Here is a 24,880-nt window from a genome sequence, read left to right on the forward strand (position 1 = left end):
TCAGAGCAGCAGCCGTGTTAGTCTGTATCCGCAAAAAGAACAGGAGTCCTTGTGGCACCTTAGAGACGAACACATTTATTAGAGCATAAGCTTTCGTGGGCTACAGCCCACTTCTTCGGATGCATAGAATGGAACATACATTGAGGAGATATATATACACACATACAGAGAGCATGAACAGGTGGGAGTTGTCTTACCAACTCTGAGAGGCCAATTAAGTAAGAGGAAAAAAAACTTTGAAGTGATAATCAAGATAGCCCAGTACAGACAGTTTGATAAGAAGTGTGAGAATACTTACAAGGGGAGATAGATTCAATGTTTGTAATGGCTCAGCCATTCCCAGTCCTTATTCAATCCGGAGTTGATTGTGTCTAGTTTGCATATCAATTCCAGCTCAGCAGTCTCTTGTTGGAGTCTGTTTTTGAAGTTTTTCTGTTGTAATATAGCCACCCGCAGGTCTGTCACTGAATGACCAGACAGGTTAAAGTGTTCTCCCACTGGTTTTTGAGTATTATGATTCCTGATGTCGGATTTGTGTCCATTAATTCTTTTGCGTAGAGACTGTCCGGTTTGGCCAATGTACATGGCAGAGGGGCATTGCTGGCACATGATGGCATAGATCACATTGGTAGATGTGCAGGTGAACGAGCCCCTGATGGTATGGCTGATGTGATTAGGTCCTATGATGATGTCACTTGAATAGATATGTGGACAGAGTTGGCATCCGGCTTTGTTACAAGGATAGGTTCCTGGGTCAGTGGTTTTGTTCAGTGATGTGTGGTTGCTGGTGAGTATTTGTATTTGCAACCGGGCAAACTTACAATTAAAAACAAATGGTGCCAGAATTCTATTTATAACTATACAAAATAAGGCAAACAAAAATAAAAAATAAAGGGCAATCTTCTGGTTTGGGCATCACAGTGGGGCTTAGACATCTGGATGCCTGGATGGAAGCAGCAGGGCACATGCACAGAAGCAAAAACTTAGGCACCCAGGGAGCTTGAGTAGCTAGAGCTTTTGGCGGCAGCTTAGTGGGGGTTTTGTGAATCCCAGTGGGACCTGCTTCTGGCATTTAGGCACCTAAAGTGGCAGGTAGAAGTTCTTTTGTGACTCAAGCCCACTTGCCTGTGATAAGTGACAGGTATATTGAGTGAAGGGCATAACTGCATCAATGTGCACCTCCTGATCTCCATGTGGAAAAAGCTTCATAGGAATATTAGCACCTGATCAAAACAAAACAAAAGTTCCTGAACACTTTATTTCACAATCTCACTCTACACCCATGATCAACATGTTATTACACATTTGACCCAGTAGGTGGTGCTTAAGCAATGACAGGTCATAATTTGCTCCAGTGTCCCAGGAATTTTGCATTTGTAGTTTGTTTCCTTTTCAAGACTGAAGTTAATATAAACGGATGCAGTTTTTTCCCTCTCCCTTTAGAATGGGATGTGTGCTGGAGTAACAAAGAGTAATTGTTATGCAGCGTGAGGGTCTTGATTTCCAACAAGGAGTGGTCTGAAGAGGAGCAGACTGACCAGAATATACTATAAAAGCATTGATCACTGGAATTCTGAAGGCTGGAGACGGAGCAGAGAACACGCAGACTTCATCATGAACTTCCAGGGCATATTTTATCATCTCTGCTTCTTTCACACTGGTAAGTGCCTGCTAATCTCAAGGGAAGAGTTCACTGGGCCACTTGGTACCTCTAGGGTTGACTAGTCTGTGAGATGATACAGCACAAAGGGAATTAAAATAATTTCAGAATCACTTTATTTCTGAAGGAGGGAGGGATATGGTGGGAAAACATGCAGCTGAGTTAGGAAGAAAAAATCATTTGGGTCCATCTCTCATTGGTATCAAATATTATACTTTGTCCACATTGAGTCTACTTCTTCCGTTGATCCCATGCTGTTTATTTTGGCTGGCTGTTTCGGATGGGACGTTGGACCCATCTGCTCTGCGTGGACATCACAGCTCCCCATGATGCATTTTTTGTAGGTGATTGCACTGTGGGAATTTGCTGTAATGTATTTTATGATTCCATTATGTGCCTTGGATTCCCTCTCTACTTTTCATTGCTACTCAGTGATTGCAGAAGCATTAAAAAGCTGCTCGTGGGGCAGAGCAGGAAACATGAGGTGTTGTGTCATGTAAGTGTGTGGAGTGGAATGAATGGGTTGTTAAAAAACTGGCTAAAATAGACCCAGATCAGTGGAGGGACCGCAAAGACAATGGGAAACCCAAGGACTGAACAATTGATACGTATCCATGGAAATCTCTGCCAGATGGAATATGTGAACTCAGCATGGGTCTGCAGGTGTTGGACAATGGACTGAAATGTGTCAGGTGGCTGGGATTAGAGTTGGCTTTTGGGAGAGAGACAGCAGTTCTCAGGTGGGACTGACAAAGAGGGAGAGGGCCAAAAATGGATTCCATGGTAGCTTGGCCGGATGGAAATACTGGCTTGTCCAGAATTGACTATGTCTTAACCTTTATTACGCTATGCTAATAAATGCCAGTTGACTAATAATGCCAGTTGACTACTCTGTTTTAAAAAGGCTACCTGGTGTCACTGCCAATACTTGCTGAGATGTGTTGTTCCCTGAAGAGTGTAAAGACTCCTGGTCAGAGACTATCTCAGTTGGACTTGGTGGGCGGAGTTCATGGGTGTGAAGCAGGATTGCTGGCACTGAGAGGCTCAGTTTCAGAGGTGTTGCAACCCCATGACCTACCCTTAAGAACAAGTGTAATCTGGCACACTTTTCCTCCAAAGGTCTGTTTAAAAGCAGGGGCATAGCATAGATTTTGTGGATCCATGACTTCCTAATATCCCCAACCTTTTCTGTTATGCACCATGTTTTGTGTTGCCTTTCCCTCACCCCTGAGGTGACTGCATTTTTTATTATTATTTTTGTCACTGTAGTGCCTAGGAGCCCTAGTTGTGGACCAGGGCCATGTTGTGCTAGGTGCTGTACAAACACAGAACAAAAAGATAGTCCCTGCTCCAGAGAGCTTACAATCTAATTATAAAACAAGAAACAGCAACAGATGGCTACAGACAGAAGGTAGAGTACAAAGAGACTAAATAAACAAGACAGATACAGGGTGCTGGAAGGGGTAGAACACAAAGTGAACATAGGGTAGTGGCAAATGCCACGTTCATTCCACAAGTTTATTTTCTATTTTGAAGGAGTGGGTGGGTTTACTTAGGAGGGGATCAGCTGAAAGGGAGGGCGACAGGGGAGGGGGCAGGTGTGGAGTGAATTTGTGCTAAAGAGACTGGAGGGGAGGAGAGGGGAGATGGAGAGGTAGGGTTGGAGCAAACAGCCAATTAGCACAGGGCAGAGAGAGAGAGAAATGTCAACAGTTTTGCCTGGAACATCCAGGGGTCCAAAGGTACATTGACTGTTCTTATGCCTCCTGGCTGGCTATCTCTAAAGCACTTTGAAATCCTTCAGAAAGAAAGATGCTCTGTTTATGTGTAAAATGATCTTGTTTTAGTCCTCTTTGAGTTGGCTCCTGTTGAAAGTCCCACAGAATATCAACAGCCCCAAACATTCTCCTGACACATGTGTAAGTTGCAGTATATTACACCACTACTGCACAACACTAGTATTGTTTTGTTGCTAAAGGAGGTAATTGGCTGTTTACCTGTCTGATGATGAGACTATACTATCATAGGGCCTAGGAATGTATTTCAAATGGAAGTTACTAGCCCGCCCCCCCCCCCATCTCATAGTTAGTGTACCTCTGCGGAAGACCAGAAAACTGAGTAAACTTGGGTTCAGAGACTAGCTTGCTGTTTTATTGCATGCTTGGCCAGCTGTAGCAGAGGACTCAAACCACAAATTATCTCCATGTTCCTAGCCCAACCTCAAATGGGTTAACTCCCACTGGCAGACTAAAAGGCATCCTCTGTTACAAGTAGGCACCTGGCCAGATGCTGGGAGAAAAGCTGCAGTTTGGCAAGAGAGAAACTTCAGTTAAGCCCCCGTAAGCAGAGTGAGGAAGAAAGAGGTAGATTCATGCTATTTCATTACACATGCTAGAACAGGGGTGGCCAACCCGTGGCTCTGGAGCCACATGCGACTCTTCAGAGGTTAATATGCGGCTCCTTACATAGCCACTGATTCTGGGGTTGGAGCTATAGATGCTAACTTTCCAATGTGCTAGGGAGTGCTCACTGCTCTGCCCCAAGCCCTGCCCCCACTCCACCCCTTCCCCCAAGGCCCCTGCCCCTGAGCCTGCCATGCCCTCACTCCTCCCCACTCCCCCCATAGCCTCCTGCGCATATGAAACAACTGATTGCGGTGGGAGGGGGGAGTAGGTGCTGATTGTTGGGGGATGCCGGCAGGGGAGAGGTGCTGGGGGCCAGGGAGCGGATGTGGAGCTGCTGACATATTACTGTGTCTCTTTGGCAATGTACGTTGGTAAATTCTGGCTCCTTCTCTGGCTCAGGTTGGCCACCCCCGTGCTAGAAGAATGTGGAGCTAGGCAGGGGCCATTTATCTTCATCTCACAAATTAATGTGAGTAAGAGGTGATCATACGCCTTGCCCAATGCAGCCTTATCTTCACAGACCTTTGTATCAGACACAGGAACATAGAGATTGGAGAATAGCACTTAGCCACACATTCTGAGGCACTTATGAAAAATTTAAAATGGAATAGTTTTGCACATAAGAGAAAAAGTGGAGCCTTTGACCTAAGTTCCCCCTAAGCTCTGTGGCCGTGTGGCAGGCTATCAAGGGCTATGCAGGCAGGGAGAAGTGCCCGTCCCCTGGCCCAGCCCCACTGGAGCTGCCACGGCCAGGGAGAGGTGCCCCTTCCCCAGCCCAGCCAGAGCTGCCATGTCTGGAGAGACGTGTCCCTCTCCCCAGCCCAGTCCTGCCGGAGCTGCCACAGCCAAGGAGAGGCACCATTCCCCCGGCCCGGCCCAGCCCCACTGTGCTCTTCTAAGCGCCTCTCCCCTGGCCCCGAGCTGCTGCGGCAAGAGAGGGCTGGGGAGAGTCCTCTCTCCCTGCCACAGGCCTGGGGCAGCCTGCACTCCAAGCCCCTCATCCCCGGCCCCACCAAGAGTCCTCACCCCCCTCGCACTCCAACCCCTCTGTCCCAGCCCTGATTTCTCTCCCACACCCTGAACCTCTTGGCCCCACCCCTGCCACACATCACCTCCATATTAGTGCACATAACAAAATTCATTCTGCACATGGACGTAAAAAATTAGAGGGAACACTGCCTTTGACTATGGGATTCTACAAGCTTCCAAAAGGAAGGAAAAAATTGTTAACTTGTAAATGGATTAATAAAGAATACAATGTGTATCCCTGTTCTCCGAAGGTCACCTGAGCTTCCATGAGCTGCCTGATCACCTAACACAAACCAAACTGTCCCGCCTTATGTTTTCTACTAAGGGTATGTCTACACTACGAAATTAGGTTGATTTTATAGAAGTCGATTTTTTAGAAATCGATTTTATACAGTCGATTGTGTGTGTCCCCACTAAGTGCATTAAGTAGGCAGAGTGCATCCAAAGTACCGAGGCTAGCGTCGAGTTTCGAGTGTTGCACTGTGGGTAGCTATCCCACAGTTCCCACAGTCTCCGCCGCCCACTGGAATTCTGGGTTGAGCTCCCAATGCCTGATGGGAAAAAACATTGTCACGGGTGGTTTTGGGTACATGTCATCAGGCCCCCCTTCTTCCTTTCCTCCGTGAAAGCAACAGCAAACAATTGTTTCTCGCCTTTTTTCCTGGGTTACCCGTGCAGACGACATACCACGACAAGCATGGACCCCGCTCAGCTCACCATCACCATACGTCTCCTGGGTGCTGCTGGCAGACGCGGTACTGCATTGCTACACAGCAGCAGCTCCTGGCCTTCGCGGCAGCAGTCGGTGCAGTACAACTGCTAGCCATCATCGTCGTCTCATGGGTGCTCCTGGCTGACCTCGGTGAGGTTGGTCAGGGGCACCTGGGCAGACATGGGTGGTCCTGGCAGACCTCGGTGGGGTCGGTCGGGTGCGCCTGGACATAAATGGGAGTGACTCCAGGTCATTTTCTTCTTTAAGTTTCGTCTCATGGAGATTCAGTCCTGCCTGGAATATCATATGAGATGAAGGCTTCTGCCTCAGGCTGCTCTCCTAGTCGGCAGCACTGTGTGGTCGCGCCTACCCCTTGCTCCCAAGGCTCATGAAGCCGGGATAGTAGTAAGGAGCAGTTCAACTATAGGCTGAACAAGTGCAGAATAGTGGTAGAATGTGCCTTTGGACGTTTAAAAGCTCGCTGGTGCTGTTTGCTGACTAGGCTGTTTGCGATTAGAAGAGCACAGCAAGGCACGCTGTGCATCACAAAGACTTTGAAAACCAGTTTCATGACTGGCCAGGCTTCAGTGTGACAGTTGTGTGTGTTTATCCTTGATGCAAACCCGCCCCCTTTGTTGATTTTAATTCCCTGTAAGCCATGTCGTCAGTCGCCCCTCCTTCTGTGAGAGCAACAGCAGACAATCGTTTTACGCCTTTTTTCCGCACAGATGCCATACCACGGCAAGCATGGAGCCTGCTCAGATCACCACTGCAGTTATGAGCACTGTAAACACCACGCGCATTATCCTGCAGTATATGAAGCACCAGAAACTTCAAAAGCAGGTGAGGAGGCGACGGTAGCGCAGTGATGAGAGTGATGAGGACATGGACACAGACTTCTCTCAAAGCATGGGCCCTGGCAATTTGGACATCATGGTGGTAATGGGGCAGGTTCGTGCCATGAAACGCCGATTCTGGGCCCAGGAAACAAGCACAGACTGGTGGAACTGCATAGTGTTGCAGGTCTCAGATGATTCCCAGTGGCTGCGAAACTTTCGCATGTGTAAGGGCACTTTCATGGAACTTTGTGACTTGCTTTCCCTTGCCCTGAAGCGCAAGAATACTAAGATGAGAGCAGCCCTCACAGTTCACAAGTGAGTGGCGATAGCCCTCTGGAAGCTTGCAACGCCAGACAGCTACCGGTCAGTAGGGAATCATTTTGGAGTGGGCAAATCTACTGTGGGGGCTGCTGTGATCCAAGTAGCCAACACAATCACTGACCTGCTGCTCTCAAGGCTAGTGACTCTGGGAAATGTGCTGGTTATAGTGGATGGCTTTGCTGCAATGGGATTCCCTAACTGTGGTGGGGCGATAGACGGAACGCATATCCCTATCTTGGGACTGGAACACCAAAGCAGCCAGTACATAAACCGCCAGGGGTACTTTTCAATGATGCTGCAAGCACTGGTGGATCACAAGGGATGTTTCACCAACATCAACGTGGGATGGCTGGGAAAGGTACATGACGCTCGCATCTTTAGGAATTCTGGTCTGTGTGAACAGCTACAGCAAGGGACTTACTTTCCAGACCAGAAAATAACCGTTGGGGATGTTGAAATGCCTATAGTTATCCTTTAATGCCATGGCTCATGAAGCCATACGCAGGCAGTCTGGACAGTAGTCAGGAGCTGTTCAACTATAGGCTAAGCAAGTGCAGAATGGTGGTAGAATGTGCATTTGGACGTTTAAAAGTGCGCTGTTGCAGTTTACAGACTCATTATTACTGCTTGCTGTGTGCTCCACAATATCTGAGAGAGTAAGGGGGAGATGTTTATGGCGGGGTGGGAGGTTGAGGCAAATCACCTGGCTGCTGATTACGTGCAGCCAGACACCAGGGCGGTTAGAAGAGCACAACAGGGCGCGCTGCGCATCAGAGAAGCTTTGAAAACCAGGTCCATGACTGGCCAGGCTACAGTGTGAAAGTTGTTTGTTTCTCCTTGATGAAAACCCGCCCCTTTGGGTCACTCTACTTCCCTGTAAGCCAACCGCCTTCCGCTCCCCCGTTTGATCACCGCTTGCAGAGGCAATAAAGTCATTGTTGTTTCAAATTCATGCATTCTTTATTAAATCATCACACAAATGGGGTGATAACTGCCAAGGTAGCCCAGGAGGGGTGTGGGAGGAGGGAAGAACTGGCTGGGGTGGTGGAGGAGGGAAGGACAAGGCCACACTGCACTTCAAAACTTATTAAATGCCAGCTTTATGTTGCTTGGGCAGTCCTCTGGGGTGGAGTGCTTGGAGGCCCCCCCACTGCGTTCTTGGGCGTCTGGGTGAGGAGGCTATGGAACTTGGGGAGGAGGGCGGTTGGTTACACAGGGGCTGCAGCGGTGGTCTGTGCCCCTGCTACCTTTCCTGCCCCTCAGCCATACGCTGGAGCATATCCGTTTGATCCTCCAGTAGCCTCAGCATTGCTTCCTGCCTCCTCTCATCACGCTGACGCCACCTATCATCTTGCTCCCGCCACCTGTCCTCTTGCGCGTCCTTCCTGTCCTCGCGTTCATTTTGTGCTTTCCTGCACTCTGACATTGTCTGCCTCCACGCATTCTGCTTGGCTCTTTCAGTGTGGGAGGACTGCATGAGCTCAGAGAACATTTAATCACGAGTGCGTTTTTTCACCTTCTAATCTTCGCTAGCCTCTGGGACGGAGATAATGGGGGAGCATTAAAACATTTGCAGCTGCGGGAGGAAAAAACGGGAGAGTAGTATTTAAAAAGACACGTTTTAGAGAACAATGGATAGACTCATTCATGATGAACCAAGCTGTTAACATTACATAGCACATGTGCTTTCTTTACAAGGTCTCATTTTGCCTCTTATATTGAGGGCCTGCTGGTTTGGTGTGAGAGATCACGCACGCAGGGCCGGCGGGCAACAGAATTTGACTTGCAGGCAGACATGGTAAACCACAGTCTTTTGGCTTCTTTAACCTTCATAACGTGGGAATGGTTTCATACAGCAGTGCCCTCATTTCCCATACCAAGCACCCGTTGGGTTGGCCATTTAAAAGGAGGGGGCTGCGGTTTTCGGGTTAACATGCAGCACAAACCCAACTAATCTCCCCCCCCACGCCCCCCCCCCACACGATTCTCTGGGATGATCGCTTCACCCCTCCCCCCACCACGTGGCTAACAGCGGGGATGATTTCTGTTCAGCCACAGGCAAACAGCCCAGCAGGAACGGCCACCTCTGAATGTCCCCTTAATAAAATTCCCCTATTTCAAACAGGTGACCATGAATTATATCACTCTCCTGAGGATAACACAGAGAGATAAAGAATGGATGTTGCTTGAATGCCAGCAAACACCATGACCATATGCTGCCATGCTCTGTTATGCAATTATTCCAGACTACGTGCTACTGGCCTGGGGTGCTAAGGTGTCCTACCATGGAGGATGGAATAAGGCTGCCATCCCCAGAAACCTTTTGGAAAGGCTTTGGGAGTACATCCATGAGATGTCCCTGGAGGATTTCCGCTCCATCCCCATACACGTTAACAGACTTTTCCAGTAGCTGTACTGGCCGTGAATGCATCCCAAGTCTTCAGGGCAAATTAATTATTAAACACACTTGCTTTTAAACCATGTATTATATTTACAAAGGTACACTCACCAGAGGTCCCTTCTCCGCCTTCAAGGTCCGGGAGCCCGCCTTGGGTGGTTTGGGAGGATACTGGCTCTGTGATAAACAGTTCCTGGCTATTGGGGAAAATGGTTTCTCCGCTTGCTTGCTGTGCGCTATCTTCAACCTCCTCCTCCTCCTCATCATCTTCCTCGTCCCCAAAATCCGCATCCCTGTTGCATGAGAATCTATTGATGGAGTCCACGCACAGGGGTGGGGTACTTGTAGGGGCACTCCTTAGAATGGCATGCAGCTCATCATAGAAGCGGCATGTCTGGGGTGCTGACCCGTAGCGGCCGTTTGCCTCTCTGGTTCTTTGGTAGGTTTGCCTGAGCTCCTTAAGTTTCATGCGGCACTGCTCTTGGTCCCTGTTATAGCCTCTGTTCTTCATGCCCTTGGAGATTTTTTCAAATATTTGGGCATTTCGTCTTTTGGAACTTCTGATAGCATGGATTCCTCTCCCCATACAGTGATCAGATCTAGTACTTTCCGTTCGGTCCATGCTGGAGCTCTTTTGTGATTCTGGGACTCCATGGTCATCTCTGCTAATGAGATCTGCATGGTCACCTCTGAGCTTGCCACACTGGCCAAACAGGAAATGAAATTCAAAAGTACGTGGGGCTTTTCCTGTCTACCTGGCTAGTGCATCTGAGTTGAGAGTGCTGTCCAGAGCAGTCACAATGGAGCACTCTGGGATAGCGCCCGTAGGCCAATACCGTCGAATTGCATCCACACTACCCCAAATTCGACCCAGCAGGGTCGATTTCAGCGCTAATCCCCTCATTGGGGAGGAGTACAGAAATCGATTTAAGAGCCCTTTAAGTCAACAAAAATGGCTTCGTCGTGTGGACGGGTGCAGGGTTAAATCGATCTAACGCTGCTAAATTCGACCTAAACTCGTAGTGTAGACGAGGGCTAAGACTTCTGTTCATTCCCTCTGAAGCATCTGGCATTGGCCATTGTCAGAAGACAGGCTACTGGGCTAGATGGACCATTGGTCTGACCCAGTATAGTCATTCTTATGTTCTTAGGGTCTCAGACCTCCTATAGCTTAATGGCCTCATGAGAAGCTTGCTTCTCTCTTCAGTAATGCATGTTGGTCTAAAAATTGGTTGAGAAATGTCAGGTTTCTGGGTCTTTTTTTCTAGTGACTTAAGTAAAATTACTGTCATCATTGGTTTTAGACTACTGACATCAGTAGAGTTATTCCTGAGTTACAGTGGTGTAGGTAAAATCAGGCTCTCTGTTTTAGTGACCGGTGTGGTGCAAAGCTTATGGCAATAGTGAGGTTGTTTGATTTACAGCACCCAGAGTTTTTCAAACTGGAAAATGTGTCATAGTCCCTGCCTGTTGAGTGCTGGTGGGATAGCCTCAACAAAGGCAGCAAAGTCTGATACAGGCTATCAACAGTACCGCCACTGTGGATGAGTACAAGCTAAATTAGGTTTGGGGAGAGGCTAAAAGGGAGGCGGCCTCAAGTAGCAAGCGGATGAGAGCAAACCCTGACCCGGGTCCATAAAAAGTCAAAATTGTAAAAGTGTATATTGAATTTTTGTTTGTGAATAAGGCACATAAGCCAGCTACATGTACAAAACCTGGTAGTAGCTATTGATTAGTTGATATGCTCGTTTGTATGTACAGTTACCCAATTTACATTTGCGAATATCTATTTACCCAAACAACAGTGTTGCAGTTTTTGCAGGTACAGTTTAGATTGCCAGATCAGTTTCCTTCGTTGGTAACTGAAATCTACCATGTCTGACTTGTTCCCATGTATTTATTTGTATATCTCATTGAGTGACTGGGGTGAAGGCCTCTTATGGTGCAGTATCATGGGAGCAACTTTTCTCTTCTGCTCTCTTCCAATTCTTATGCCATGGTCTCTGAGCATCAGGGATTGTTTGTTTGTTTAAGCAGCTAAAGGGACTGGGCTTGACCCAAGCCAGTACATAGTGTTATGCTAGACTGGGACTTCTCTGTGGGAGCCATTTGCTGCCCAGTGTAATTTTAAACAATTATTCCAGCTCTTAAGGTTGAGGATAAAACCTTCTGAATTTGCCCCAGATTCATAGTGATTCTACAGACAGATGGATGCAACAGCTCTCAGGCCAAATGCTTCGCTCTAAATATTACCACTCTTGCTCTGTATGTAGTTTAAATGGATATTTTTGTACTTTCTTTTCTTCATGATAATAAAAAGTTACATAAACCCAAGACACCATGTCTTAAGTGACTGAATTTTACTGCTGATAATTTTCAATATCTCTAGCAGTTTCAGGTTAACAAATCGTAGAAGGTCCTCAGAGTAGGACTGTGCTAGCGACATCAAAGCTCAACTTCTTGCCACACAACTAAGGGAACTGTGGAGATGGAATAAATAAAATACACAGGAAACAAGGTTGTATCATTCTCATAGGTGTTGTGGATTCTTTGTATGTACTTATCTGCTTTGTTGTGCATGCAGCGCCTATATCAGCATGTGGCAATATGAGAGATGGACCCAATCCTGCTCCCATTTAAGTCAATGGCAAAACTCTCATTGATTTGAATGAAAACAGGAGTGGGCCCTAAGGCCATAGCTTTGAACAGGCCATGGATTTCTGTGGTCTGGCCATTCTGTAATCAGTATGCAGGGAGCGCAGTTATAAAGGCACTGTTTGATAATAGAGATTTTCTGTGGTGCTTTGTTTCAGCTCTGAGCCTGCAGCATGTGAGGTGGTGCACTATTTCTGAGCAAGAACAGGACAAGTGTAATGACATGAGCGCAGCCTTCACTGATGCCAACATCCTTCCCAATGTATTGTGTGTTAGAGGCGGCTCAGCCATTAACTGCACCCATATGATCAAGGTGAGTTTGAAGTCATTACATTAGTGTCAATATAGCTTCTTGCTATGCCTTATTGGGCCACTTCACCTTGCATGGTCCCTTAGAATATGTACTAAGTACTTATGCTACATGAGCTGTTCGACCTTGTATTTAGCTGTGACAGGGTACCTTTCCCAGACCTGAAGAAGAGCTCTGTGTAGCTCAAAAGCTTGTCTCTCTCATCAACAGAAGTTGGTCCACTAAAAGCTATTATCTCACCCACCTGGTCTTTCTTTACTGGAAGATAAGCAACAGAGGGAAAACAGTTGTTCCAGTCACTAAAGTAGACTGTTCTGCATTGAGTTTCTGATAAAATCAGGCAGATGAGTATTCTTGTACAGGTGTTTATACTTTTAAAGATCCCCTGCCTTGGGAGTTTATTTATAAATTTATTTATTTTTGCATTCAGTAGATAAGACTGTTTGAGGTTTAAAACAAAAGATGGTCTTGTCTTTTCTGTTCAGCCAGATACTTTGTGATCCAGTCACTGGGGTTATGAACAAGAGCCTTAAATCTTCCCTTTAAAAGAAAGATCCTCTAATTCAGGCAATTGTATAACACCCTCCTTGGAAGGTAGTTGTGGAGGGGTAGTGGAGAGTCATGGGCAAGTGCTTAGAACCACAGGATTGGAAATTAGGAAATGTTTAATTCTGGCATAGACTCCCTCTGTGGCCATACACATGTCACTTAACCTCTCTGCCTCAGCATCCTTATTTGTAAAACCAGGGCTGCCCAGAGATTCAGGGGGCCTGGGGCAAAGCAATTTTGGGGGGCCCTTCCATAAAAAAAGTTGCAATACTACAGAATACTATATTCTCGTGGGGGCCCCAGGGCCTGGGACAAATTGCCCCACTTGCGGCCCCCCCCCCCCCCCCCGGGCGGCCCTGTGTAAAACAGGGATAATTCTAACTACTTACCGCATAGGGTTGCTGTGAGATTTAACTAGAGGGTTGTAATCTTTGTTACTTCTGTCAGCAGAGCTCATTGTGCACAACATGGACTCCTTGCATCCTTCCATTCTCCCCCCAAGCTCTGTGTGTGCTACCTTCCCACCCCCCTCCATTTCAGGGACAATGCCATCAAGTTGAGTCTAGTGTCTTGCTTCACTTGGTCAATTAATAAATATGTGTAAAGCACTTGGAACAGAGAAAGTGCTGGAGAAGAGCTAAGTGTTTATTAATACCCTACAGTACATGTATGACACAAACAGCAAAAAGGCTTGGTAGGCAGCATTAATGGGGGTTAGTCCAAAGGGCTTGGTCATATTGCTCAGCCTCAGTGAAACAGATAATACTTCATTCACATACATTATTTGTGACCTTGGGAGGGAACAGGTCGTTTCTGTGCCCCATCTGCAGAAGGGGGATAATTCTACTTCCTTACCACATAGTGAGGCTTAATTAATACATGCTTATAAAATTTTTTGATATCCTCAGATGCAAGCTGCTAAATAAATGCAAAATATTAATACTCAACTAAATCTTGAAGCCTACTCAAATTTTACTAAAGCCATACTCAAATTCCTGGGGCTGACTAAAATTGAAACAAGAACCTTGGGATTTGATCTTATAAAAATAGAAGACACTTTACCCAGCAATAAAATGCAGCTGCTTCTGTGATGCAAGGGGAAAAGAATGCAAGATCTAACTCGTGCTGAATGTAATAATCCAAGTGGATCCCGATCAGCACATGCCCAGGTAAAAGATTCTGTCATGGAATTTCTAGGAGATTTTGTTGCAGATGGATAAACACAAACCACACTGGTCCAGCAATTCCTTTACACTTCCAACACAAAGGCTACAACAACCACAATCCTTCTCAGCTCAGACTGAGAGTATCAGGTTCTGTGTTGCTATGCAGAAAACCTCTTCATGGCATTCGTTATCTCCACTTATCTGGAGCAACAATAAACCACAGTAATGGCAGAGCTGTGACACTGTAGTATCTGATAGAGAAGGGATTTAGGAAGCAGACTACCCCAGGTTTATACACTGAGATGTAAAGTTTCCAAAAAATTAAGCTCAGCAGATCTAATTCTCTTGGGGTGGGAGTCACAAGGGGGATTTAGGCATCTGACTGCCATGTGACAGGGTCAGCCACCTCCCAAGCACCTCCTTGGGGTCAGCGGTGGCTCTGCAGCACTATGCCTCAATTTCTCTGGACTCCTTAATAAACTCCAGTTTATGGGAAAGTGCTCGAGATGTGAGTTGGCCCTTCAGCCAAGTCACAAACCAACTAAAAAGTCCCAACAAACGAGAAGGCCTTCCATGTTTCATGGGCTTTTCTTCAGTCTGCCTCTGGGCCCTGTTCTATTCATCTGTCTGGGCTGCCTTTTAAGTCTTTCCCCCTCTCCAGTATAGAGCACTCAGCCCCCAAGCTCATTCCCCTTGAGTACCATTCTCCTGCAGACCCTGTAGGTGACTAAATTAGCTAGGTACCTGAGCTGCCTAAATCCTGCACTGCCAGGCAGTTTAGCACCTAATCCATGTCTAAACCCTGGCAGGATTCACAATCTAGTGGACATGCTCAGAGCACAACTAAACCAACACAGAACAGCTAGGAGGCCAAGATTCCCCCCTGCTTACTTGGTCAACTTAGAATCCTGCGGCGAGTTGACACAAATAGCTTTTTGATACAAGGAAACTTAGCAGAGTTATGCCTCAGGCACAACTCTCTCCTTGAGACTTCCCCCCTCCCACCATGTGCTAATGATCTACTAAACATTTGCTCATTGCTGTGCTACAAATAGGACTGCATGTGATCTCTGAGCCTGCAGGTATACTGAACTTTGCTCTCTGAGGAGGGAAGGGGAGGGCTAGTGTTGTGGGTAAGGGTTGGGGATAGAGGTCTGCTGTTTTATAGTGCCACGTTACCTGGACTTAGTTCCACCAACATGCTTCATGCTAAGGTAAAGTACAACATAATTTCCATCAATAGCCTAAGCCGTTTTAAAAGCATTTGCTAAATGCTCCATCCTTTGTTCCTAACTAAAACAGAATCACCAGTGAGAGTGGGCAGCTAGATACTGTGATGGGAACTTTACAAATACCATGGGACAGACAGACAGGGTCTCTCTGAAAACAGTGAAAAGTAGTGCCTTGCTAATACATTTATCAAAACGCCAATGTGAAATACTTCCATGGGTGTTTTTCCCTAGATGTCTCCGACAACAGTATCCCTGACATCAACAATACATAAGGCATTACTGAAACCAGCATTTATTATCTGGATGTAATCTAGGTCAGAACAGAAATTAGGGCTGATAAAAAGTTTCAGAATACAGCAAATAAAAATATCCTTGGATGAGCTTCCTGGGGGTACAGCATATACATAAACATCTCAGCTGATAATGGCCAAACTGTAGAGTGAATAAAAATGTAGCAACAAGTGCAAGTTGTGGGTTCAGTCCCAGAAATCAGGGCTCTTGAAACAACTGCATATAGGGCACTGATAGAATTTAAAGTATCTCTACTCTAGGGTCAGGCCAAACATAATCTACCATAACAGAACCTCTTGCTCCTCCTACTTCCTCTTTTACTTCATCTTAGGTCACAAGTACCATAGGCATTAACCAAACTTGCTTGAGATATAAAATAGACTAATCACTTAGGGACTTTGGCCCTGTAACTGTTATCAGACAGAGTATGTATATTCTTAGCTGATTAGTAACATAATTTCCTTGACATACACAGTGATTAGTCTATCCATCTAGTGTTGCCCGGTGTCCAGTTTTCAACTGAATACCCAGTCAAAAAGAGAGCCTCCCCAGCCCGGTGAAAATGAGCGAGTGAGGGCTGGTCTACACGGGGGGGGAGGGGATCGATCCAAGATACGCAACTTCAGCTACGCTATCTGAAGTCAAAGTATCTTGGATCGAATTACCTGGGGTCCAGACGGCGCGGGATCGATGGCCGTGGCTCCCCCGTCGACTGCGCTACCGCCGCTCGCTCTGGTGGAGTTCCGGAGTCGACAGTGAGCGCGTTCGGGGATCTTAACGAGACGCGATATCTCGATCCCGGATAAATCGATTGCTACCCGCTGATACGGTGGGTAGTGAAGACGTATCCTGAGTGAGAATGGGGGAGAGCAACTGACGGAGGGAGGGAGCGGGGTGGGGTCTTGAAGAAGGGGCGGGGAAAGGGTGTTTGATTTTGTTCTGTCATTAAATTGGCAACCCTACCCCAAACCCATAGCAGAAAACCTCCCTCTCTAAAGGAAGCATATGTCCTGGTATTTTTCTGGATAGTGCCAGTTTGTCATATGCAGTCCGAATGGTCCAAGATGTTCTTTGGGGCAGCTATAATGTCTCCTTTTTTCATTTCATTAATCAAAATCCAAAGTGTTTGTTCAAGAGTATTGCTATACTAAGTAAAATTTGTTGTTTTAGGAACAAACAGTCTAATGGAATGAATGTTCAGTATGATAAACGTTTGGAGTGAAGAAAAAAATCAAACGAGTGCAGACACTCTCAGAGCTGTTGTTTTGTTTGAGATGAATATGAGTGGCACTTGTTCCAAGTTTCATGATGAACTCATTCCGATACAACGTTAATAGGGGGAAAAAAACCTCCTCTCCAAGAACTATACCCAGGTCTCTGCTGACTTTTTTTTTTTTTTTTTTTTTTTTTTTTTTACATTTTATACCAGCATACTTTTTTTTTTTTTTTTTTTTAAAAAGAGCACACTTGTCTTTGGTATAAGTATTTTCGATCCCTAAAAAATATTGCCACAAAAGAGTCTCAGCTCGTGAACTTAAAAATATGGTCCCTTATCTTTATCCCTACCTTCCAGTTTGAGAGGATTACCTAGAGGTGAATGGAAAGCTAAAAGTGGGCCCAACTGATCAAAAATGGTGGGGCCACAAATTCACTCACAGATACTTAGGAGTGGGAGGCACACCAGCAAAATGCAGGGACCTTTCTGAAAATGAGGAGTACATAAACCACTGGGGTCACCACAGTCCTGTGCTATTCAGAAGCAGTAGGAACAACCTCACCACTGTTTTTAAATTAAAGACCCAAATCTGACTATACAAATTTTTGGTGACACATATTCTCTGTCAGTTTATCAATAATCTGATTGCCATAGAAGACTATGAGAGAGAACCCTGGCAGCCAGAGATTAATATCTACTATGTATGTAAAGGGTTTATTGAATTTATGAAGTCTCTGCCCTCAGCTGGTGAAGGGATGTTAATAACTGTGATGAAATATAAATTCTGACTGTTTTTACACAGAACAATTTGGCAGATGCGGTGACATTGGATGGTGGCACCATTTATCAAGCTGGAAAGGAACATAATCTGAAACCTGTGGTTGGAGAAGTATATGATCAAGGTATATATACACAAAAGAATTAATAATGTTTACTGTGTAATCTCTGGGGTGAGGACTGTGTCTTCCTACCTGTTTATGCAGTGCCCAGAATATTTTGGGTGCTGCAGCAATGTAAATAATGATAATAAATTAAGGAAGGTCACAATGTGATCATATCTAAGGGAAAGGAAACCCTGTCCTTTCATCAAAGCAGAAACTATATTTTTTTCCTAAAACAACCCATCGCCTCATTCTGAAGCCAGAGAGGAAAGGGAAATGCCCAGATATAGGATCCAGAGATGATAGAGCCTTTTCTCCTTTCAAGAGACCATTCTGACCAGTTACACAGAAAATCTCAGTTTATTCCTGAGAATTGGGTGAAATGTGTGGGGAGGAGGGCTGGTTTTTTTTTTAGTCATTTTAGTTAATACATTATTTATTTGTCACTGTAGCGAGGTGGTGGGACACCCCACAGCCCCGCTGAGGGCCAAACCTCCCCTAATCCCAACATGGGCGGAGCCACCGGGTCCGGCGCCTGCCCCTCCGAGGTCACTGCCCCAACCCGGAAGTATAAAAGCTCGCCTGCAGAGCTCAGTGGAGCCCAGGCCGGCGGAGAGTGCAGACGTCCGTGGCCGAGCTCCCGCTTGGGAAACAGTCGCAGGCCGCGACCGGCCTGCTGAGTCACCGGGCCGGTCAAGCCTACCTCTTGCCAGGTACCCCGAGGAGGACTGGCCAAGCCTGCCCCGTGCCAGGTACCCCGAGGAGGACTGGCCGAGCCTGCCCCGTGCCAGCTGCCCCGAGGAGGACTGGCCGAGCCTGCCCCGTGCCAGCTGCCCCGAGGAGGACTGGCCGAGCCTGCCCCGTGCCAGCTGCCCCGAGGAGGACTGGCCGAGCCTGCCCCGTGCCAGCTACCCCGAGGAGGACTGGCCGAGCCTGCCCCGTGCCAGCTGCCCCGAGGAGGACTGGCCGAGCCTGCCCCGTGCCAGCTGCCCCGAGGAGGACTGGCCGAGCCTGCCCCGTGCCAGCTGCCCCGAGGAGGACTGGCCGAGCCTGCCCCGTGCCAGCTGCCCCGAGGAGGACTGGCCGAGCCTGCCCCGTGCCAGTTACCCCGAGGAGGAGCCGAGCCTGCCCTTCGCCACCTACCCCGAGGAGCCCATGCTGGTGAAGAGCACCGACGACACTAAGATGGCCCAGGTACCATACGAGGGGGAGTGTGGAAGTAGCCCGGGGCAGCCGACCCCAGTCTGGCTGCAGCACTGCCAGAGCCGATGTCAGTGTGTTGCGGCCAGGATCCCCACTGACAGCAGCGAGTTTCCGTCGCTGCTAGGGCCCCGGGCTGGGACGCAGTGGAGTGGGAGGGCCTGCGTCCCCCTTGCCACCCACTCCTTGGGTGGCAGACTCCCTGCCCTGACCGAGGGCCTGGGCTGCTACAAACCCCAACCCAGCCCCTGCTTAAGGGCCTGGGCCTCTGATTGACTATTTGCTTGCTGCCCCACCCTGACTTAGGGCCTGGGCCGCTATAGACTTTGCCTCAGCCCTTGCTTAAGGGCCTGGGTTTCGGACCTCTGGACTCAGCCCCTACTTATGGGCCTGAGCCCCTAACTGTGTGCCTGTTGCCCCGGACTACCGCCGGACCAGAGCGAGGCGGTGGGACACCCCACAGCCCCGCTGAGGGCTGAACCTCGGCCCAAACCTACTACAGTCATATAACTAAATACAGTGTACTCACGTTTATCCAAAACCCTATTATCCTTCCTAGTGAGTGAGTGAGTGGGGCCAGGACAGCAAAGGACTCCATGAGCTGCTGCAGGACTGGGGACATCCAATTCCTGCAGGTGCAAGATGCAGGGAAGGCTGCAGTCCTGGTAGGGCAGAACAGAGTCCTGGTTGGGGGGGCAGGTGTCTCTGACCTGCCCTGCCAGGACTGCAGTCTGCCCCCTCTCTCCCCCGCCACACCCTATGCCTGCAGGGATCCGGTGTCACCTCTCAATTATCCGAACTCCCAGTTATCCGAATAAAATCTGTCTCCCCCATGCTATTTGGATAGTTGGGAGTATGCTGTATCTAGGGACAAATTCTACAGTTACACCTCTGTAAAGCTGGGGTAGACCACTGAATGTTTGGGGAAGCTGGAGAAGCTGCACTGAATGTTGATGAAGTCAATGGCATTAGTTCAGATTTATGCTACTGTAACTGAGAGGCGGATTCTCCCAGCAACAACAGGCCAGTTAAGAATGGGTATTCCAGCCCACACAATGGTCAAATTGTGTCTGGCTCTAGTTTGGATGGACAATAAGGGGGAGATGAATACTTTTCATAAACACTAGTCACAATTTCAGTCCTGGCTTTCGTGGAACACAGGAACTGTGCTCTCTAGTACCTGTAGGAGCACACATCACTCAGAGGGAGTAGGCAGGGAGGAAAGATGCAGGCTGAGGGGCTGGCCAGGTGCACATCATCGAGAACATGCTGCAATGTACACACTCCCCATGAAGTACAATGAGTCCCAGAGCTGCTGCTCCTCCTCTATATTGCCTTGTGGCAGCCCTGAACCATTGCTTAATTACACAGACTGCCCCAAAACATGTGTATGGATATTTTAGGACAGAATATCTAAGGTAAAAATAGTTCAGGAAAACTGGGAGTTCCTAAAAGAGACAACAGTAAAGGCACAACAGAACATAAGAACAGCCATACTGGGTCAGACCAATGGTTCAAATAGTCCAGTATCCTGTCTTCAGACAATGGCTGGTGCCAGATGCTTTAGAGGGAATGAACAGAACAGAACAAGTATCAAGTGATTTATCCCGTCATCCACTCACAGCTTCTGGCAGTCAGAGGATTAGGAACACCCAAAGCATGGGGTTGAATCCCTGACCATCTTGGCTAAAAGCCATTGATGAACCTGTCGTCCATGAACTTATCTAGTTCCTTTTTGGCCTTTACAACATCCCCCGGCAAAGAGTTCCACAGGTTGACTGTGTGTTGTACGAAGTTCCTTTTGTTTGTTTTAAACCTCCTGCCTATTAATTTCATTGAGTGACCTCTGGTTCTTCTGTTATGTGAAGGAATAAATAACACTCCCTTATTCACTTTTCTCACACCAGTCACAATTGTATAGAGCTCTATCATATCCCCTCCTAGCTGTCTCCTTTCCAAGATGAAAAGTCCCAGTCTTTTTAATCTATCCTCATACAGAATATGTTCCAAACCCTTAGTCATTTTTGTTGCCCTTCTCTGTACCTTTTCCATTTCTAATATATCTTTTTTGAGATGGAGTGACCAGTATGCAGTATTCAAGCAAACTATCCTAATGTGGAGGAAAGATTAAAAAAAAATAGTAAGAGACCAATATGGCTGAATCAGGAGCTCTATAAGAACCTGAAAATCCAAAAGGAATTGTACAAAACATAGAAGGAAGGACAAATTGCCAGGATGAATATAAAATAACAACACAAACATGTAGGGACAAAATCAGAAAGGCTAAGGCACAAAATGAATTACACCCAGCAAGGGACATAAAAGGCAATAAGAAGGGATTCTATAAATACATTGAAAGTAAAAGAAGGATGAAGGAAATTGCAAGTTCATTACTTAACAGATAAGCAGAGCAAATAATCGATGATAGAGAAAAGGCTGAAGTGTTTAATGCCTATTTTGCATCAGTCTTCACTAAGGGCTTGTCCACACAGAATTAGAGCATGGCAAGCCAGGTTATAAAAGTCCAGCGCACTAGCTTGCCATGCATTGTTGCCATGTGGACCCTGCTACCACACACTAAAAGTTCCATGATGTGCTTTGACTAGTGGCAGCTGTATTTGCACAGTGTCAGCACAGCGAGTCAGTGCATGACAGGGCAGTGCACTGTGGATTTACACCTCTGCTTGCTGCACCCTATGTTTTTGTATAGATGAATCCTAAAAAGGTTAATTGTGACCAGATGCTTAATACTATTAGCAATAAGGTGGGGAGGGGGCAAGGATCACAGGCTAGTAGTATATCAGTGTCAGAACTGATAATAGAACTTAGGTCTCCTGACTCTGAGGCCAGTTCTCAAGCCAACTGATCATGCTGCCCCCCTGATAGTAACTAAACAAATTTTTTTAAAATCACATTTAAAAATACAGTCATTCTTGAAAAATGACTCAGGGCTAGAAAATAAGTCTTACTATGTGAGGCTTAAGGAGCTCAACTTACTCAACTTATTGAAGAGAGGGTTGAGAGGTCACTTGATCATTGTGTATAAGTACTGACACATGAGAAAAAGCCCTGAGAGTGGGGAGCCTTTCATCCTCGCTGAGAATGGCGTAACAAGAACCAATGGTTGGAAGTTGATATTAGGTAAATTCAGCCTTGAAATGAGATGCAATTTCCTAGCTGTGAGGATAAAATATTGGAACAGCTTACCAAGGGAAGTGGTGGACTCATCATCACATGGAGTCTTTAAAAGAAGATTGGATCTCTTTTTAAAATATAGGCTTTCTTCCAGCTTCTGGAGAAATTTTGTGGTTTGTGTGTGTGGGAGGGCAGGGGTAAGACTGCATGGTTGTGGTGGTCCTTTCTGGCCTTGGATTTATTGTGAATCTGAGTCCCCGTGTTCATTTCTTTACTTCATGAGTCATGGAGAGAACAGAATTGTCTGTTTGCATTGCCCTCAGTGTGTTTCTAGCACTTGCAGCTCTGCACTGAATTAATGATTATAATCAAAACTCATGTTTCAGGGCTTCTGCCGGTTGCCTGCAGGAATCAGAAAGGAATTCCCCTCCACCCATGCACAATCAGTGAATTGTATTCTGGGTGGTTGTCCCCCCCCCCCCTTTCTCTGCACCTTCCTTTGAAGCATCAGAGATTGGCTACACCTGGAGTTGGGACACCAGACACCGTGGGCTGGTGTTCTGAGGTCATAGAATCATAGAATCATAGAATATCAGAGTTGGAAGGGACCTCAAGAGGTCATCTAGTCCAACCCCCTGCTCAAAGCAGGACCAATTCCCAGCTAAATCATCCCAGCCAGGGCTTTGTCAAGCCGGGCCTTAAAAACCTCCAAGGAAGGAGACTCCACCACCTCCCTAGGTAACGCATTCCAGTGTTTCACCACCCTCCTAGTGAAATAGTTTTTCCTGATATCCAACCTGGACCTCCCCCACTGCAACTTGAGACCATTGCTCCTTGTTCTGTCATCTGCCACCACTGAGAACAGCCGAGCTCCATCCTCTTTGGAACCCCCCTTCAGGTAGTTGAAGGCTGCTATCAAATCCCCCCTCATTCTTCTCTTCTGGAGACTAAACAATCCCAGTTCTCTCAGCCTCTCCTCATAAGTCATGTGCTCCAGACCTCTAATCATTTTTGTTGCCCTCCGCTGGACTCTTTCCAATTTTTCCACATCCTTCTTGTAGTGTGGGGACCAAAACTGGACACAGTATTCCAGATGAGGCCTCACCAATGTCGAATAAAGGGGAACGATCACGTTCCTCGATCTGCTGGCAATGCCCCTACTTATACAGCCCAAAATGCCGTTAGCCTTCTTGGCAACAAGAGCACACTGTTGACTCATATCCAGCTTCTCGTCCACTGTGACCCCTAGGTCCTTTTCAGCAGAACTGCTACCTAGCCATTCGGTCCCTAGTCTGTAGCAGTGCATGGGATTCTTCCGTCCTAAGTGCAGGACTCTGCACTTGTCCTTGTTGAACCTCATCAGGTTTTTTTCTGCCCAATCCTCTAATTTGTCTAGGTCCCTCTGTATCCGATCCCTACCCTCTAGTGTATCTACCACGCCTCCTAGTTTAGTGTCATCTGCAAACTTGCTGAGAGTGCAGTCCACACCATCCTCCAGATCATTAATAAAGATATTAAACAAAACCGGCCCCAGGACCGACCCTTGGGGCACTCCACTTGAAACCGGCTGCCAACTAGACATGGAGCCATTGATCACTACCCGTTGAGCCCGACGATCTAGCCAGCTTTCTATCCACCTTACAGTCCATTCATCCAGCCCATACTTCTTTAACTTGGTGGCAAGAATACTGTGGGAGACCGTATCAAAAGCTTTGCTAAAGTCAAGAAATAACACATCCACTGCTTTCCCCTCATCCACAGAGCCAGTTATCTCATCATAGAAGGCAATTAGGTTAGTCAGGCACGACTTCCCCTTCGTGAATCCATGCTGACTGTTCCTGATCACTTTCCTCTCCTCTAAATGTTTCATAATTGATTCCTTGAGGACCTGCTCCATGATTTTTCCAGGGACTGAGGTGAGGCTGACTGGCCTGTAGTTCCCCGGATCCTCCTTCTTCCCTTTTTTAAAGATGGGCACTACATTAGCCTTTTTCCAGTCATCTGGGACCTCCCCCGATCGCCATGAGTTTTCAAAAATAATGGCTAATGGCTCTGCAATCTCACCCGCCAACTCCTTTAGCACCCTCGGATGCAGCGCATCCGGCCCCATGGACTTGTGCACGTCCAGTTTTTCTAAATAGTCCCGCACCACTTCTTTCTCCACAGAGGGTTGGCCACCTTCTCCCCATGCTGTACTGCCCAGTGCAGCAATCTGGGAGCTGACCTTGTGCGTGAAGACAGAGGCAAAAAAATCATTGAGTACATTAGCTTTTTCCACATCCTCGGTCACTAGGTTGCCTCCCTCATTCAGTAAGGGGCCCACACTTTCCTTGATTTTCTTCTTGTTGCTAACATACCTGAAGAAACCCTTCTTGTTACTCTTAACATCTCTTGCTAACTGCAACTCCAAGTGTGATTTGGCCTTCCTGATTTCACTCCTGCACGCCTGAGCAATATTTTTATACTCCTCCCTGGTCATTTGTCCAATCTTCCACTCCTTGGTATAGAGAGGTGGTATAGAGAATCCTTTTTCTTGATGCCTGGCAGCCGTGTCTTGCTCATGTGCTCAGGATCATGCTGATTGCCAGAGTTGGGATTGGGGAGGAATTTTCCGCCAGGTCAGATTGCCTGGGAACTTGGATTTTTTTCACCTTCCTATGTAAGGTGGGGCATGGTTCACCTGTTGGGATCATTTGGGTATATCTCACCTAATCAATTTCCTGCCATTTCAGGAGCCTTGGGCATTGGTGACACTTTGGTCTGTCCCATTCTGTCCATGTGGCATATAGTTTACCTCTCCTGAGGACTGAAATGCTTTAGTTTAACTAATGTCTCTGGGCTTAATATAGTGATAGCTGGGTGAAAAATCATGGCCTTTGAT

At 47.0% G+C, this 24,880-nt stretch overlaps 1 protein-coding gene across 3 annotated transcripts in view; it reads left to right on the forward strand.

Moving 5' to 3' along the window:
- Positions 1–1,416: 1,416 nt before the first annotated feature.
- The window catches only part of MELTF (melanotransferrin), a 74,155-nt gene continuing 50,691 nt past the window's right edge, over positions 1,417–24,880 (forward strand). For 2 of the 3 annotated variants that reach the window (XR_008446342.1, XM_054040928.1), the window contains exons 1-3: positions 1,417–1,660; positions 12,178–12,332; positions 17,586–17,685. Coding sequence is in view for 2 of the 3 variants with exons in the window: in XM_054040928.1 (XP_053896903.1) it covers positions 1,615–1,660; positions 12,178–12,332; positions 17,586–17,685 (301 nt within the window). In the remaining variant the exon portion in view is untranslated. Of the gene's footprint in view, positions 1,661–12,177; positions 12,333–15,202; positions 15,259–17,585; positions 17,686–24,880 lie in introns of those variants that run through there. The other variant, XM_054040929.1, reaches the window with a different exon arrangement.

The sequence above is a fragment of the Malaclemys terrapin genome, chromosome 9 (assembly GCF_027887155.1).
Source record: "Malaclemys terrapin pileata isolate rMalTer1 chromosome 9, rMalTer1.hap1, whole genome shotgun sequence".
In the NCBI taxonomy this organism is placed as follows: domain Eukaryota; kingdom Metazoa; phylum Chordata; order Testudines; family Emydidae; genus Malaclemys; species Malaclemys terrapin.